The sequence below is a fragment of the Ovis aries genome, chromosome 2, assembly GCF_016772045.2.
Source record: "Ovis aries strain OAR_USU_Benz2616 breed Rambouillet chromosome 2, ARS-UI_Ramb_v3.0, whole genome shotgun sequence".
Lineage (NCBI taxonomy): Eukaryota > Metazoa > Chordata > Mammalia > Artiodactyla > Bovidae > Ovis > Ovis aries.
Window position 1 is genome coordinate 38036846 of NC_056055.1, and position 17796 is coordinate 38054641.

The 17796-nt window shown below is 46.8% G+C and overlaps 1 protein-coding gene across 2 annotated transcripts in view; it reads left to right on the top strand.

Moving 5' to 3' along the window:
* B4GALT1 (beta-1,4-galactosyltransferase 1) overlaps positions 1-15998 on the top strand; it is a 53096-nt gene extending 37098 nt beyond the window's left edge. Inside the window, 4 exon segments of one of the 2 annotated variants that reach the window (NM_001246211.1) lie at positions 4885-5072; positions 10358-10480; positions 12512-12616; positions 13101-13513. In NM_001246211.1, coding sequence (NP_001233140.1) covers positions 4885-5072; positions 10358-10480; positions 12512-12616; positions 13101-13233 — 549 coding nt within the window. In that variant the 3' untranslated portion in view covers positions 13234-13513. 2 annotated transcript variants of the gene reach the window in all.
* The last annotated feature ends 1798 nt before the right edge of the window (positions 15999-17796 follow it).

Here is a 17796-nt window from a genome sequence, read left to right on the forward strand (position 1 = left end):
GGATATTATCCCGCCACAGACTCAGCGTTTGTGTAATCCCAGCAATTCTCTGGAGATCCCCTCACAGCCAGCCTGTCTACCCTCCTGAGGCTTGCTGGTCAGCCCTGCTGCATGGCTGCCTGGCCAGAGCTTCCTCTGCTTGTCTGCCACCCATTTGTCCTGGGTCTTTCCTCTTAGAGTCTGAAGGGGCACAGGGAAGCATGCAAAAGGGTATTTCTGCAGAGATTTCCACTGCCTGCAGACCTGCCTCTGGATCTGTGGGCTCGAGAGCCTGTGGGTTACTGTAGCTATTGTGGAGGGGAGGAATGGTGTGATGGGCAGGGGGTATGTATAGGAGCAAAATTGTTTCTCCCATCCCATAGAAATTCTGATTCTTTGAGACTCTGGGCTTAGGGTTGGTGTTTCCAACCTCTTTGCTGCTGTGTCTTTTGGTGGCAGAGGGGCCAGGTAGTCAGCCCCCAAGCCGTCATGGTCAGGGGATATGTGTGCTGGTGTTCACACGAGGGCCTGACATCCAGGGAAGCCAGGGTGGTGTGGTGGGTCTTCTAGAAACTGTGAGAACTTAGGCAGTTGGTGCTGTGGTCATCTGTCTCCTCTTACCATCAGGGAAAGGCTGCACTTGCCTTAACCACAGGATTTGCCTGGTGATTAGACCAGATTCTGGTACCTCTCCTGGAAACCCCACGAAGGCTGCTCACAGGTGCAGCGCACAGGCCCGGGAACAAGTGAGGCATGAAATGGGGAAGTGGAGTCCCCCGCTTAGCCCTTCCGGAGAGGCATTCTCTGCTTGCCCCGTGTCATTGCCTAGTCTCCAGTAATCATGCCATAGTTTCCAGACTGGTCTTGCTGCCCTCAGCTGGCAAGTAGGGCACAAATTCTTCCTGGACTTGCAAAACATAATACTCATTTAAAACCTCAAGAGCTTCCTATGGCCTGAATAAAAAAAAGAAAGTCTTGATTATTTCAGCAAAGTTCCCAGCCTGCCTCTCCTGCCCCATGTTTTGATCCATATCCACCTTCTTATCTTAGTCTGGCTTCCCCAATCTGTATTTCTGTAGTTCCTTGAATGCTATCTTTTCCTCACAGGCTTTACAAATGCTGCTCGCTCGTCTTGGAACATTCTTCTCATGCCTCCCAACTGAACTTGGCTAGCTTCTTCGAGGCCTTCTCTAATTTTCTACGATTGGGTTTGTGTTTCCACCTCTACTTCTCTGTATGTGCTGAGCTGAGGAGCTCCTTTCTTCTCCTTCCCCTTTAGGTAGCTGTCCACCCTAAAGAGCTCATCACCCCATAAAAACATAATTGCCTGTTTAACTTGGAACTTCTCAAAAGCAGGGCTTGTGTCTTTTCTTTTTCTGTATTCTGTATTTTTGCTAAGCAAAAAGTAGATACCCAATAAATGACCAGAATCAATATATGAAAAAGAGGGAGAAAAAGAGCCCTCTGGTCCGCTCCCATCTCTGGAGCAGGCTTTTCTTTTTTTTTTTTTTTTGATAATTTAGTTGAGATATAATCACATATCATACAATATACCTATTTAAAGTATATAATTCAGTAGTAGCTTTTAGTATATTCAGAATTGGGCATCTATCAACCATGAACAATTTTAGAACATCTTTATTAAGCCAAAAAAACTCCCCTACACTTCTTAGCTATCAATTAATTCCTCCATTCTCTTCCGCCCTAGTAGCTACAATTCTACATTTTGTCTCTATGGATTTGCCTGTTCTGGACATTTCATATAAGTGCAGTCTTTTCTGTGATCCTTTGTGACTGATTTCTTTCACTTAGCATGATGTTTTCAAGGTTCATCCAATTTACAGCATGTAGCAGTACTTCATTCTTTTTATTGCAAAATAATGTTGAATTGTATGTGTATACCACATTTTATTTGTCCATTTATCAGTTAATGGCCATTTGGGTTGTTTCCACTTTTTAGCTATCTAAAAAGTGCTGGACAGTGCTGCTGTGAATTTTGAAAGTTTTTGTGTGGACACATTTTCATTTCTCTTGAGTATATACGTGGGAGTAGAATTTCTGGATCACATGGTGACTGTTTGTTTATCCATGTGAGGAACTCCAGCCTGTTTTCCAAGATGGCAGCACGATTTTGTATTCCCACCAGCAGTGTATGAGGATTCTGTTTTGAATGGACATATTACTTGCTCTTCTGCTTAGGGTAAATGAGGGCTCTCGAAAAAGGTTCTAATGCCTTGGAGAGCCATCTGGCACTTCTTGAGACATTTGTCCCTGCCACTCAGATCTGCCCGAAGGGCTTTGGTTTTGCTGCATGAAGTGTCTGGAGAGCGTAGACTCTGCCAGGCCTCCCACCTCACGTGTCCTCACTCTTCCCCAGGCCAGCACACTGACCAGGCCCAGGCTCCTGTCCCCTCTGAACTGATGGATGTTGGCCTCTCTTGACTGGTACACCCACTTGTCAGTCACCCCACACATGGGGAAAGGGGTAGAACAGGTCTGCTCCTTGGGTTTCTCCTCTGGACTGCCATTGGTCCTGGGGTTGGCACCAGCGGTGCCCATTCATGGTTCCATATTTCTAGTTCCTGTGAGAGGAAAATGCTTAGGGTAGTCTCAGTCAGATATCTGCTTAGATCAACCAGTCATGGCCAACAGGCCAGGTCCTGTGGTTCAGACAAGGCCACCAACACCCTGCGCCTGTCACTGGGGAGCAGACCAAGAGAAGGGAACATTGGGCAGCGACTCTTGGGGATCTGCTCCACAACTGAGAAAAGGCTTTGTTGGAACATTGCCTGTTCACTTGTTGGAAACATGTTCAATGGGGCTGAATTATATCTCACAATGTTCAGAGAAAGCTAATTCTTTGAGAATCTTTATGGGACTGGAGGAGGAAGATGGAAGCCACCAGATGCAGGCCTGTATTACCAGGAGGTCGAAGGTTGTGGGAGGAAGGAAGCAAATCAGATTTGGAGGTGAAGGTTGTTAACAAGATTGTTGAGATGATTAAAGGACACACCATGCTTGTAAAATACTTCCCTGTGCCTGGTGTATTGGATCCCCCAGAGAATATTAGCAGTGTGTTATTATAATAATAATGACGACGACAACTTCATATGCAGTTCCTAAACTTTGGTAATTTTTTTTTTCTTGGTCTCATGACTTATACAGAATTAGCTGAAGGCAGAATTCTAGATGGTTCTTAACTGGCGTGTGTGCCTGTGTGCGTGCTCAGTTGTGTCCAACTCTGAGATGCCATGGTGCCTCTCTGTTAACTCACAGAGCAGCCCAAGTACACCCTGAGTACTTCAGGGTGCAGCCTTTTCCTGTTACCACACATGGTTAGAATGCTTTCTCATGGGCTGAAGAAAGGAGCTCTCATGTAAAATGTTTCATTTACTCTTTGGGGCTGTTCTTTCTGACTTCCTGGTACTTATCTTTCTTAAGTGGTCCGTGGCCCCAAGTCACCCTCCTGACACTGGGGGGTGTGGCACCTTCCGGGCACTCTGTCCTCACTAAGGCAGCCTGGTGGAGAGCCAGTGTCTGGGCCTTATCTTAGAGTTCTGGAGAGAAGATGTTCAGCACCCCACCTTAGAGACCGTACAGATACTGTAGGCCCTCGTGAGGCACATTTTCCCCCAAAGTAGAGGTCCTTGATCTTGTTGATCCTGAGAAAGACTGGAAAGTGAGAATTCTAGAGGGTTGGGCTCCAGCACTGGCTGAGTCATTTATGTGGCCTTAGTTTCTTCATGACAGTGGTGGGAGAATTCCAGCCAGGATGAGAGTATGGATATTGAAGTGCTTGTGAATTAAGTGTAAGTGTGATTGTGTCGATGATGTTACTGTCCTTACTAACCTGGGGTCTTGGTAACTGGTAAGAGCAGAGACCCATGAGAGGCCCCTTAGGTTGGAGTCTCCTCAAAGGGTTGCCATCTGCCATTGTATGTTGAAGCCCATCCATTTGTCTACTCATCCATCCACCCATCAATCCATCCATCCAGTGGTTATTTATTGAGCTCTTATTGTATGCCAGGCTGTGTTGCAGGCCTGTTTCCAATGGGTGAAGAAGAGGCAAAAAAAAAAAAATTCCAGCATTCATTGAGCTTATGTTCTAATAGGAGGAGACTGAAAATAAACGAGAAGTAACTAAAATATGAAGTACCTTTGCACCAGCACACTTCATTCTTGTAGACCCCGTGGTTGGCATCCTGAAGCAGGTGTCCTCCTCTCTCATACACACTATCTCTACTGTGCCCAGTAGCGCACTGGTCCCCCCCTACACTGTGAGCACTGGGAGGGCAGAGACTGGCTTGAGTTTGCCATATTTCCTGGTGCCTGGTTTAGTGACAAATACCTGGACACAATGTGATGATCAAACCCTAGTCAACCACACAAAAGCAGGTAGAAGTGAAAAAGTCCCATTGTCACCAGCTTCCTGATATCCTTCCTGCAATTAGCCTATATGTACTATAAGAATAAATAACACATCTGTTTAAACACCTTTCACCTAACAATACTATCTCGATGATCATTTCCTTTTAGAGCTTCCTTATTTTTTTTTTAAACAGCTCTATTCCATTATATGGATGCATCACGGTTTATTTAAGCCATTTCCTGGTCATGTTTACGTCATTGTTTGCAGCCTTTTGCGTTGGTGAACATGTGGTGAAAAGAGTGAACTCGTTGTTCACCTGTCATTTGCACACTTGCAAGTCCTACAACATAACTCCTAGAAGAGGGATTGCTGGTTCAGGGAATGCTATTCAGGATTGAGTTGTAAAGTGAGGGTAGAAAATGAGGCCCAGGAATGGTCTAAGGGCCATGTGGAACAGACAGGTCACCAGTCCCCATGGGTGTTTGGCTGAAAGGCCTCATGGCATCTGATGGCAACTTTTTTTGTTTCTGTACCAGGCTGGAGAGTCCATGTTCAACCGCGCAAAGCTCCTCAATGTTGGCTTTAAAGAGGCCTTGAAGGACTATGACTACAACTGCTTTGTGTTTAGCGACGTGGACCTCATCCCAATGAACGACCATAACACCTACAGATGCTTTTCACAGCCACGGCACATTTCTGTAGCAATGGATAAGTTTGGATTTAGGTAAGAGATGTTTACCGGAATCTGCAGAAAACATATCTATGCCTTCCATGACAACCAGGGAACGCAGTTCCTCTAGCCCAGGAGTAAGTGCCTCTTAGGCTTTGGAGGAGAATGCCTTTTGGGAGAACTGGGTGCTTTTGAAGCATATGTGTGTGAGTGCTGTGTTAAGTCTCTTCAGAGTGCATATGTGTTGAGTGCTGTGCTAAGTCACTTCAGTTATGTCTGACTCCTTGCACCCCTATGGACCGTAGCCCACCAGGCCTCTCTGTCCATGGGATTCTCCAGGCAAGAATCCTGGAGTGGCTTGTTATGCCCTTCTCCAGGGGATCTTCCTGGCCCAGCGATCGAACCCGTGTCTCTTCCGTCTCCTGCATTGGTAGGAATTCTAGACCACTGGAGCCACCTGGGAAGTCCTTTGAAGCTCATCAGTTCAGTTCAGTCGGTCAGTTGTGTCCGACTCTTCGCGACCCCGGTGGACCACAGCACGCCAGGCCTCCCTGTCCACCACCAATTCCTGGAGTTTACTCAAACTCATCTCCATTGAGTTGGTGATGCCATCCAACCATCTCATCCTCTGTCGTCCCCTTTTCCTCCTGCCCTCAATCTATCCCAGCATCAGGATCTTTTCAAATGAATCAGCTCTTTACATCAGGTGACCAGAGTGTTCAAGTTTCAGCTTCAACACCAGTCCTTCCAATGAACACTTAGGACTGATCTTTAGGACGGACTAGTTGGATCTCCTTGCAGTCCAGGGGACTCTCAAGAATCTTCTCCCAACACCACAGTTCAAAAGCATCAATGCTTCGACACTCAGCTTTCTTTAGAGTCCAGCTCTTACACCCATACATGAGTACTGGAAAAACCATAGCCTTGATGAGATGGACCTGTGTTGGCAAAGTAATGTCTCCATCTTAATATGCTATCTAGGTTGGTCATAACTTTCCTTCCAAGCAGTAAGTGTCTTTTAATTTCATGGCTGCAATCACCATCTGCAGTGTTTTTGGAGCCCAGAAAAATAAAGTCAGCCACTGTTTTCCCATCTATTTGCCATGAAGTGATGGGACCGGATGCCATGATGTTTGTTGTTTTCTGGATGTTGAGCTTTAAGCCAACTTTTTCACTCTCCTCTTTCGCTTTTGTCAAGAGGCTCTTTAGTTCTTCTTCACTTTCTGCCATAAGGGTGGTGTCATCTGCATATCTGAGGTTATTGATATTTCTCCTGGCAATCTCAATTCCAGATTGTGTTTCATCCAACCCAGCATTTCTCATGATGTACTCTGCATATAAGTTAAATAAGCAGGGTGACAGTATACAGCCTTGACATACTCTTTTTCCTATTTGGAACCAGTCTGTTGTTCCATGTCCAGTACAGATTTCTGAAGAGGAAGGTCGGGTGGTCTGGTATTCCCATCCCAATTCCTTCAGAATTTTCCACAGTTTTTTGTGGTCCACACAGTCAAAGGCTTTGGCATAGTCAATAAAGCAGAAATAGATGTTTTTCTGGAACTCTTTTGCTTTTTCAGTGATCCAGCAGATGTTGGCAATTTGATCTCTGGTTCCTCTGCCTTTTCTAAAACCAGCTTGAACATCTGGAAGTTCGTGGTTCACATATTGCTGAAGCCTGGCTTGGAGAATTTTGAGCATTACTTTAGTAGTGTGTGAGATGAGTGCAGTTGTGCGGTAGTTTGAGCATTCTTTGGCATTGCCTTTCTTTGGGATTAGAATTAAAACTGACCTTTTCCAGTCCTGTGCCCACTGCTGAGTTTTCCAAATTTGCTGGCATTTTGAGTGCAGCACTTTCACAGCATCATCTTTCAGGATTTGAAATAGCTCAACTGGAATTCTATCACCTCCACTAACTTTGTTCGTAGTATTGCTTCCTAAGGCCCACTTAACTTCCCATTCCAGGATGTCTGGCTCTAGGTGAGTAATCACACCATTGTGATTATCTGGGTCGTGAAGCTCTTTTTTTGTACAATTTTTCTGTGTATTCTTGCCACCTCTTCTTAATATCTTCTGCTTCTGTTAGGGCCATACCATTTCTGTCCTTTATCGAGCCCATCTTTGCATGCAATGTTCCCTTGGTATCTCTAATTTTCTTGAAGAGATCGCTAGTCTTTCCCATTCCATTGTTTTCCTCTATTTTTCGCACTGCTCACTGAGGAAGGCTTTCTTATGTCTCCTTGCTATTCTTTGGAACTCTGCATTCAGATGGAGAATAGTCATAGTCAGTTATTATTTAAGGAGGAAAGTGGACTCCAGAAGCACCTATACTTCTGCACCTCCAGGTGAGAAGTGTTTATATTTGGGATGGCACTTATCTTCAGGCTCAGAGGGTGGTTGTATTACTTGACTTTCTTCTCCCCTTCCCCTCACAATTTGGGAAGCAAATTGGAGTCATCTTCCCTCAGTAATTTCTTGGACTTGGGTAATTGAGATCTTCCTTGGCACTTTAAGAAGGAACACGGTTGTTTCCCTGCAAAGCACAGGCTTCTGCTTAAACACTGGGGCTCAGACTTTCCCACCAAAATGCCCCTTTGCAAGGAATCCAGCTGATGCCTGTCCCCAAGAACAGCAGTGTAATTAAAGCCTATTGTCATAGGTGGAAAATAGTCTTGTGGTCCATTTTTTTAATCTTAAAAAGTAAATTTGCATTTCATTCCATAATTTGTCCACGTTTGTATCAACATAAACTTAAGGCAACTGTCAGTTGGATAACCTGACCTCTTCCTCCATGTTCTAAGTCAACCTGGAAGCTCCAAGAAGGTGTGCTGTGGGTACCTCGTGTGCTGGGCCTCCCTGGCTCAGGCTTGACAACCGTAGTACTGCAGGCCTGTGTGCCAACTGGCAGTCCCTTGGTATAGAACAACCAACGGCTTTCTTTCAGACTCATTTTATTTATTTTTTAAAGTTTGAGTAATTTTTTGGCCATGCCGGGTCTTTGTTAGTGCACATGGGCTTTCTCTAGTTGCAGGAAGCAGAGGCTGCTTGTTGTGGTGCACAGGCTTCTCGTTGCAGTGGCTTCTCTTGTTGTGAGCACAGGCTCTAGGCACGAGGGCTTCAGTAGTTGTGGCTCACGGACTTAGTTGCTGTGCAACACGTGGGATCTTCCCGGACCAGGGATCAAACCAGTGTCCCTTGCATTGCAAGGCAGATCCTTAATCACTGGACTACCAGGGAAGCCCCAGACTCATCTTGCTTTCATCATTTCTTTCTGTCCTCCCTTGCTGGGGGCATGAGTGCTGTGAGATGAACAGAGGATGCTCTGAAGTCCTTCCCCAAGATTAAAGCGTTTAGACCATAAACATCCTGTCTTAACGGGGGAAACTTTTGACTGTAAACAGAACTTTGTACCCTCCTATCTTCCCCCTCTCCCTCCCTGTTTGTGTATCTTCTCCTCTTTGAGGCACACCGGTTCCTCTGAACTCTGCCCTTGAAGTGTGGTGGTGCTTACCTAATTCTTTACCACAGCATCATGTATGTTTCACCCAGAACTAGTTAGGCTTGGGAGACGAGGCAGGAAGGTAAGAGAAACCAGCAGAGACAGCAAAACCAAATCTGGTCAGAATAGCAGATACTTCGCCTGTGCAGTGGCTGAGAGTCCACTTCTGTAAAAACACTGATTATGAAAAAGCCTCAATGGCCTGGTCACCTCTGGTTTTCAAACCCTCACATTATAAGTGCAGACTATAGTGTGCAGATAACCAAAGGGGGATGACTTGATGCTTAAATGATGATACCTAATTACAAGTGGATTATCTTTGATTCATTTAAGCAGGCCCCCAGGGATCTTTGCTTGTGGGTGCTTGCAGTCAGAATTCTGGAACGTATTTGAAAATAACAACTGCATCTTTTTTTTCATACATTTTGTATGGTTTGGCTGACTTCCCCCTCAAAGTCTGAGTTAAAGTTTTCCTTAATTTGTGTGATGGGTTTTGGTCTCTTCGGATTCCAGTAAAAGCCCAATTGTGGTTTGGAGCTACACACAGGGCTGTCACAAAATCGCAGCCTTTATAAAGCCCACAGGAAAGCCTTTGCTTGCCCTCTGGGCACATCCAGATTCTTAACATTTCTCGTCAGTCCTTCCTCTGTGTCCCTCAGGAGTCCACAATTCATAACCACTGAAATATTGAAATGCAGAATGGTTTGGAAGGATGAAAGCCTAGATGCCCTACTGCTTGAAAATGGGTCAAAATAGATTCATCATCATACATTTTGCCAAGTCAGGATGTGGTAGAATTTTCCAAGAAAATTTTTATTTTAGCAAATTTTTAGAAATGCTGTCTCGACTGTTGGGGTCAGTGTTCAAGTCAGTATACCTTTAGAAGAATGAAAGCAAGACTGTAAATGGGCCAGGGGTGGGAAGGGGGGCATGACAGGGTGGGCACAGGAGACTCTAAAGCAGTCTCAGTTTCTGGGACCTTCTGGAGAAGGATTTCTGACCCATGGAAAGCAGGTTCTCGAGCAATGCAGGAGAACTGGGCTTCTGTATTCATCACTGACTGATTGTCTAGATAACCACAGTGTTCTTGGAAAGTGCAATATTCTACTTTTTGATATCTATGTCTTCTCTGCGATAATCTGAGTCTGATATGAAAACAAAACAAAGGAAACCCTCATAAATCCCTAACTTAAAAGTTCCAGGGAATAAAAATAACTTTAGAAGTGTTTATATATTTAAAAAAATAATTTAATAAGACCCTGATGCTGGGAAAGATTGAAGGCAGGAGCAGAAGGGGCGACAGAGGATGCCAGTTGGCTGGCATCGCCGACTTGATGGACATGAGTTTGAGCAAGCTCCAGGAGTTGGTGATGGACAGGGAAGCCTGGCGTGCTGCAGTCCATGGGGTCGCAAAGAGTTGGGGATGGCTGAGTGGCTGAACTGATTCATTTTCGGCGGTGCTGGGCCTTTGTTGCTGCACGTGGGCTTTTCTCTAGTGGCGGCGAATGGGGCTAACTCTTTGCCGCAGTGCCTGGGCATCTCATTGTGGTGGCTTCTCTTGTTGCAGAGCATGGGCTCTAGGCACACGGGCTCCAGTGGTTGCAGTTCTTGGGCTTGAGAGCACAGGCTCAATAGTGGCGCAGGGCTTAGTTGTTCTGAGGCATGTGAGGTCTTCCTGGACCAGAGATTGAACCCATGTCTCCTGCATTGGATTCTTTACCACTGAGCCACCAGGGAAGCCCAGAAGTATTTATATTTTGAGTGAGCTTTATTAAAGAATAAATACTAACTACTGGTCCTCTGTGTGTGTGTGTGTGTGTGTGTGTGGTTTTTTTTTCCCCAGCCTACCTTACGTGCAGTATTTTGGAGGTGTCTCTGCTCTAAGTAAACAACAGTTTCTCAGCATCAATGGATTTCCTAATAACTACTGGGGCTGGGGAGGTGAAGATGATGACATTTATAACAGGTAAGCGTCACAACTTAGATTTCGTGCTTCCCTGTCTCCCTTCACTTCTGGTTTTTCTATCAGTGCTTGGTTATTTTGCAAGGATTGACCCTGAGGAGAGATGCAGTCCCCACCGAGCCTGAATTCTTAGGTGAGCTCTGCTCTAGATGCTCCAGGTGATAAAGAGTATCTTAAGAGACACACCATGAGAACCCTTAATGAAACTGGAAAGCACCTGAAAATACGCATGTGTGTAGCTCTGATGTGCTCTTGAAAGTTTTAATCTACCTGCATTAGGAACAAAAACAAAAAACTCAACCTGTACTCACTGCTGTATTTAAAATGGATAACCAATAAGGTCCTACTGTATAGCACATGGAAGTCTGCTCAATGTTATGTGGCAGCCTAGATGGGAGGGAATTTTGGGGAAGAATGGATACATGTATATGTATAGCTGAGTTCCTTCCTTGTTGACTTGAAACTATCACAAAATTTTTAATCGGCTATACACCAATACAAAAAAAAAGTTTAAAAAATCGGCTATACACCAATACAAAAAAAAAGTTTAAAATAATTAAAAAGTATCTTTAGGAAAACTAGCTTCTGTGATTTTTGCCTTAGCCTTCTGGAAAATGTAAAATGAGAAACATGTGAAGGGGTGATTCACACTACATGGCCATCCAAACCCTGGGGCTCTTCATGAGTTGGTAAAACTTTATTACGTGAGTTGTCATCACAGATGGTAAAAAAAAAACCATCTGTCAGTGGCATTTGAAAGCACATTCTGCTTGGTTTTTCCTGGCAGTGGAATCTTCACCCCTGCTGGATATAGGCAAAAAGCACCTTCTCCCTCTGGGAGCCAACCTGAACATGCCACTGAGTTTGAAACCAGAATACACCCTGGTGCCTTCCTGAACTGGAGTACATTAATTTCATCATTAACAGAAGATGTCTTTCAGAGCAGCAGCCAAGTCGCTTAAGATTAGCTTTGCAGCATAGACCCAAGTCTTTAACACAGTTCTTGAAGAAAACTTGAATTTTAGAGATTGATTATCAATATGCAGAGCACTGGGCCAGGCAGGACCAGTGGTGAGGAAGACAGTGAAGCCCTGAACAGGGAGTCCAGACAAAAACAGACTTCCTTTCACAGCACCACACCCAGGCAGCTGGGCCCATGTGGCGGTGTACAGGACTGACGTGCTGCACAGACCTGAGTGATCAGAAAAGTCTCCAGGAGGGAGCCCCGAGAACAAACCCCTGAGGGTGGGGGAACAGAAGCATCAGTGGTTGTGGAGGAGCTTTCTGTCCTTTCTTTTAAAAAAGTTTTTAAAATTTTTAAATTGAGGTATAGTTGATGTACAATGTATGTTTCAGATGTACAACATAGTAATTCACAATTTTTAAAGGTTATATTCCATGTATGATCATTATAAAACTTCGGTTATAGTCCAAAAGTAATACCCCTTTCAGACATTGGCCCTGTTCTGGGAGATGCTCTGAGAAGGCCTCCATGATACAGTCTTTGCCCTTCTTTCCTGCTTCACCTTTGGCCACTTCCTACCCCAAACTTTGATGCTCCCAGAGGGCACTGCGCTTGCTCTCACCTCCCTGCCTTTGCCTGTGCTGTCCTGACTGCCCAAAATGCTCTGACAAACACCCACTCATCTTCAGGGCTTGGCTCTGCCCAGTCTCGATCAGGTGGAGTTGGTTGCTTCTCCCTCTGTGCTGAGCATCCCCACCCACCTCCTCCCCTTCGTCCTGTCACCTATGGCCCTACATTCTAAGCATCCACATCGTAATTTCCATGAGGGCAGACACCCCCAGTGCCTGGCACAGGATAGTCCCCCCACAAGATCTAGAACCAAGGGTAAAAGGATATGAGGGAGGGGTGTGAGTTTTAACTGCTGCCTGTACACTGGGCTGGGATGTGGGTTGGTGAGACCAGCTGGCAGTTTAGGATGGTGGATGGGACAAAAGTCTTGCCACTGGGGCTGTGGGACCTGGGTCTTGTGGCAGCTCTGTGATGACCACTTGTCCCTTTGCTCCTTACAGATTAGCTTTTAGAGGCATGTCTGTGTCTCGCCCAAATGCTGTAATCGGGAAGTGTCGGATGATCCGCCACTTGAGAGACAAGAAGAATGAACCTAATCCTCAGAGGTGTGTTCTCTTTTATTCTCTCCCCTGTGTGTGTTTCCTTCTGCCTTCAAGTGGGGCTGGCTGCAGGAATGGGGCTCTGGAGTGGGCTCTGTGCCTTAAGGGAAAACGGGTTCCATCCACAGGGCAGGGTTGGAGTAGGAGGGAAGTGGTGGTGGTGGTGGTGGTTTAGTTGCTCAGTCATGTCTGACTCTGCGACCCCACGGACTGTAGCCCACCAGGCTCCCCTGTCCATGGGATTTCCCAGGCAATACTGGAGTGGGTTACCACTTCCTTCTCCAGAGGATCTTCCTGACCCTGGGATTGAACCTGCATCTCCTACATTGGCAGGTAGATTCCTTACTGATGAGCCACCGGAGAAGCCTAGTAGGAGGGAAAAGGGGCCATTAAAGTACAGACGTTTTAAGTTTTGAGTTTTGTTTTTGCTTTTTTTTTTCCTAAGATTTTTGTGTTGGCTTCAAACTCTTTGTCTGTTTGTTCCTTGTAGGTTTGACCGAATTGCACATACAAAGGAGACAATGCTGTCTGATGGTTTGAACTCACTCACCTACATGGTGTTAGAGGTCCAGAGGTACCCGTTGTATACCAAAATCACAGTGGACATTGGGACGCCAAGCTAGCATTTTGGTGCACTGATCAGAGACCTGAAAATGGCCAGGGACTTCTGCTGTGTCTCTGCCCGTGTGCTGGGCTGGTCCCTCTCACTCTCACAATCAGTGACAGGCCCTCTCTGCTCATCATTCAGACGCCTTTCCGGACGACCAGGACAAGTGGGATATATTGCCCCCAACTTGGCTCAGCATGTGACTTCTCAGCCCCACGAGGTGTATGTAAGCATAGAAACCATCAGCCTCTGGGGGCTCTCGGCATGTTCACGGTGTCACCCCAAAGAATCAAAGCTATGCACAGCTCCAAATCTGGTGACTGTGGGACTCATCCCCAGCAAAAAAAAAAAAAAACCGCCTGCTAGTTTGTTGTGATATAGGTAAGAATTTTGCTTTAAAGTGTGGTATTATTACTTTGTGAAAAATTGGAGAGTATTACTGAAATCGGATCGGTGTGGTGTTTTTCCATTGTCATGTTTTAACAGAAAAACACCCAGTTACAACCATTCTCGTGTTACCACCCCCTACCCTCGACCCTCTCTCCATGATATGCAACTATTACAATCACTGTGTATGTGTGTCTTTTCTTAGCAAAAGAATTTTAAAACTTGAGGCTTGAATTCCAAGGCCACTTTAGCCACCAGAGCAAAAGCCTTGGGTGTTCTCACATTCAGTGGCCTTTCTCCAGATGCCTGATTTCTGAATGTAAATCCTTTTTTTTTAAATAGCATTTGTTGTAGTATTTTAAAGAACAAATCAGATCCTCCTTATGGTCTAGCTTGATTTTGTGTTGATCCAGAATGGCATAGTCTTTAGTCATGGCAATTTATTTTTCTGAGCATGCTATATAAACTTGAATTTCCTATGTATTTTTACTGTGGGGTTTTACATGTGGGGATGGGGATTGAGCATTTTTTAGGGTGAAAAATAACATATGCTGTAGTGGCCCCACATGGGCCTTGGATGGAGCTGGCAGGCCAGGTTTTCTGAAGCGCGTAGACAGCTTTGGGTCCTTCGGTGAGAGCTAAGGTGCCCCATGAGCACTGTCAAGCTGGACTCTGAAGGGGAGGCAGACACCTTGGCCTGCCTGGCAGAGTTCCCCACCTCACCACCTCCCTGCCCTCCCCAGGTGGGCAGGGCCAGGGAACAACCCCTATCTCCTCAGACTGATCCCAGCAGCCCCCTTAGGCCCCAGGCTGTGGAGCTGGAAATGACAGCCATCAGATTGTTTACTGGCCCTCCATCTGCCCCTGGGGGCTGCCTTCCAGGCACCGTTGGCCGAGCTGCCTGGCCCACCTTGCAGGACCGGTTCTCTGTCCTCCTCCTCCTCCTCCTCCTCCTCCTGCCTCCCTTGTGCTGCCTTTCTCTTCCCTCCCTCCCCCTTTTTGTTCCGTTGCCTCTTGCCTGTTTCCTAAAACTGGCCTGTGGCACTCAGGGTCAAACAGACTGTCCATTCTCCAGCATGAATGTGCCTTTTAATTAGAGATCTAGAGAGCAGTTCAGCTGAACACACCCACACTCCTCCCACGGCCACTCTGGTGCCGAGAGCTTCCCATCCCCCCTCAGGTTTTAGCAGGTGCTCCTACCCCAGGGAGGCCGACTCACAGCGGATGTCTTCCCCAAGCCCTTCTCTGCTACTGGAGGTTTTAGCCTGCCTGGGGTGAGATGCACAAGGCAGTTCCTGCCACTGGGCACGAGTGCTGGGTTCAGGCTGGGCTGAGGGCTTACAATTCAGCTTTCTAATCCCAGGGTTAACCTTTCAGCTGGGCGCAGCCTAGAAACCAGCCCTCAGTGTGGACGCTGAACTGGTGCCTGGCCCCAATCATACCTGTGCCTTTATCACTTTGAGCATCTCATGCTATTACCTGGTTCTTTTTCCAGAAACCTTTGTGTTGGTTACAAATTATTTTCCACTGTAGCTGTGCTATGCAAAGAGTATTCCGTCTGTCAATTCCCCACTCCTTAATGACGACGTTGTTAAAGCCAGGAATAACCCTGACAGGAAGCTTTGGGAAACGCAAAGAATGAAGACCTCGCTTTCTGTCCCCAGATCCTGACTTTTCCAAAGTGCCTTAAAAGAAAGGAGACAAGTTTCCTGGGTGGTAACCTTTTTGTAACTTTACTTTTAAAAACGAAATTCTGACTTTTTTTTTCTTTTCCTATTACATTTTCTTTCATGTTCCATTGTAATAGTCAAGTCTGTGGTTCATTCTCAGGACCACCGGAGACGCTGCTTCATCACCCATTCCCCGTTTGCTCATCTTCTGGTGCGCTCATGGGGTCCACCCGGGCCCAGGGTTAAGCCTAGCCCTGGTCTGGTTCATCAGATGCTGCAGCGCTTACTTCCTCCCTGGGGAGTTGAGTACTAAGGGTTCAGGAGCATTTCCTTCACCTGGAAGTTGTCACCATGACATTGTCACCTGCTCTTCTCTGTTTCTGTCCATTCTGTTGCTGGTGACCCTCTAAGGTGGCCTTTGGGAAAGGTCAGAGGGCAGAGGTGGCGCAAGAGGGTAAAGGAAATGCTGGTGCTGCCCCCTCAGGGCCTCTGCTGACCAGTGGTGGGGGGGTGGGCTGGAGGGAGGGGTGCCTCACACGGCTGGGAGGGGAGCCTTCCTATCCTAGAGACCTGTGTGCTGTGTATTTTGATTTCCCATGTACACAAATGTATGTATTTACCATTGTAAGTGGGTGAATGTCTGACCTTGGTGTTCAAAACAGAACTGTATTTTTGCCTTTAAAATCCAGTAATATAACGTGAATAAATGACCCTATCTTTGTAACGGCAGGTGGTCTCTCTTCTGATGTAAGCGGTTACAGGTTCCTCCAAAGCTGGAGGACAGGGATTGGGGCTGCCTGCTGGAGGGTCTGAGGAAAGCAGGGGCTCTGCCTCCTCTGCCTGCCTCACTGTGTGGGGGGCGGAGCTGGGGGCTTGGGTGAAGGGAGGAGATGTTCTCTCACCTGCCTGGGATCACACACACCCTACCGGAATCAGCCGTTTCCCCATCTGCGTCTCATAAGAATATCCATAAAATGGGAACAGTAACACACAGACTTTCTGAGGCTTAAAAGAGATGTGTCTGAAATACAAAGACAGGCACCTCACAGGTACTTACCACATAGTAGCTGGGGGCCCTTCAGAGAAGAAGTTTTCCCAGCAGTTCTCTGGCTCTGTTCTGTTTTCCACACAAGCCAGCATGTTCTCAGCCGTTTACGCAAGGTGTTCACAGTGTAGCTTAGATCAATACTCTTCTCTTTTCAGCCCCAGGAGATTTAACCTGGCACTACAGAAGGTCTTAGCTGTGCCCCAAGGACTTGAGACAGTAAGTACCTTGGGCACTTCCTCCAGTGCCCTAGGTCAGGCACTGCAGCCTCTGACATGTGGCTTTGATTGAATTGGCTTCTGGAAAAAATGGGCCAGAGGAAACCAGTATGCTAGAGAGGTCACCCCCACGCTGTCCAAGCTGAGGGGCCACAGGCCCTGCTGGATGGAGCTGTGATTGTAGGACCAGCTGGGAAACAGGGCCGGAAGGACAGCCCCCTGAAGCCCTACCAGGGCCAGCTGGCCATTTCCACCCATCCGTGTGACCAGTGGAAGGAGCCCTAGTAGCCTCAGGCTTGAGCAGTGGCTGGCACTCAGATCTGTCTTTCTGACCAGACTCCTTTGGACAGAGTGCTGCCTTACAGGGCTTTGCAAGCTATAAGGTCTGGGTTAAGTGGGGCACCCTTCCCTCTCCCAAAATACATGGACACCGCCAAGTACTTAGGAGAGGCCAGAATGCCTGTCTTCAAATCCTGTTGCTGCTTCTTCCCAGTTTCAGGACCTTGAGTGAGTGACTTAGCCTCTCTATGCCTCAGTTTGTTCATCTGTGTAATAGGATAACAGTACTTCTTTCATAAGATTGTCAGGAAGATCAAGTGAATTAATTTTATAAAGCACTCAGACCATATCTAGCTCATAATAAGCATTATGCACATTACAAATATTTGTTAAATTTTAAAAGCGCAGGTATACGTGCATACCAATGTGTACATAGACTGCTGTGTACACGGTACCCACATATACACACGAACACACCAGGTGTGCTGGGGATCTTTTTTCCTCTTCTAGGGCACATGTCTGGGACTTAACTGTGTGGCAATTGGGTGAATGGATCTCAGGGTAAGTGACCACTTCTCTTCTGGAGACACCCAAGACCTCAGCAATGCTATTTCCCCACCCCTTCCTGCCTGCCCTGAGGGAAGGTGTTTGGAATGGTGGCCTTGGCAAGGGAGAGGGGCTCAAATCCTGTGTTGGTGTGCTCCAAGGTGCCAGGAGGATGGGAGGAAGAGGGCCAGGGCCAGGCTCTGGGGGTAGCCATTTCCTTGAGAAGTGCCCTTAGTCTGCTGCTTCACCTGGGACCCAAACCAAGTCTGAGCCAGGGCAGAGCCCAGTAGCCATGGGTGTGGATTTGGTGGGTACCAGTCTTGCCCCCATAGAGTACCTCTTTTCCATGAGAGAATGTGACCTGGATGCCTAATCACTGACCCACAGATGTCCTTTGGAGGCAGGGCTGTGGTGCCCAGATGGCCGGGGTGCTC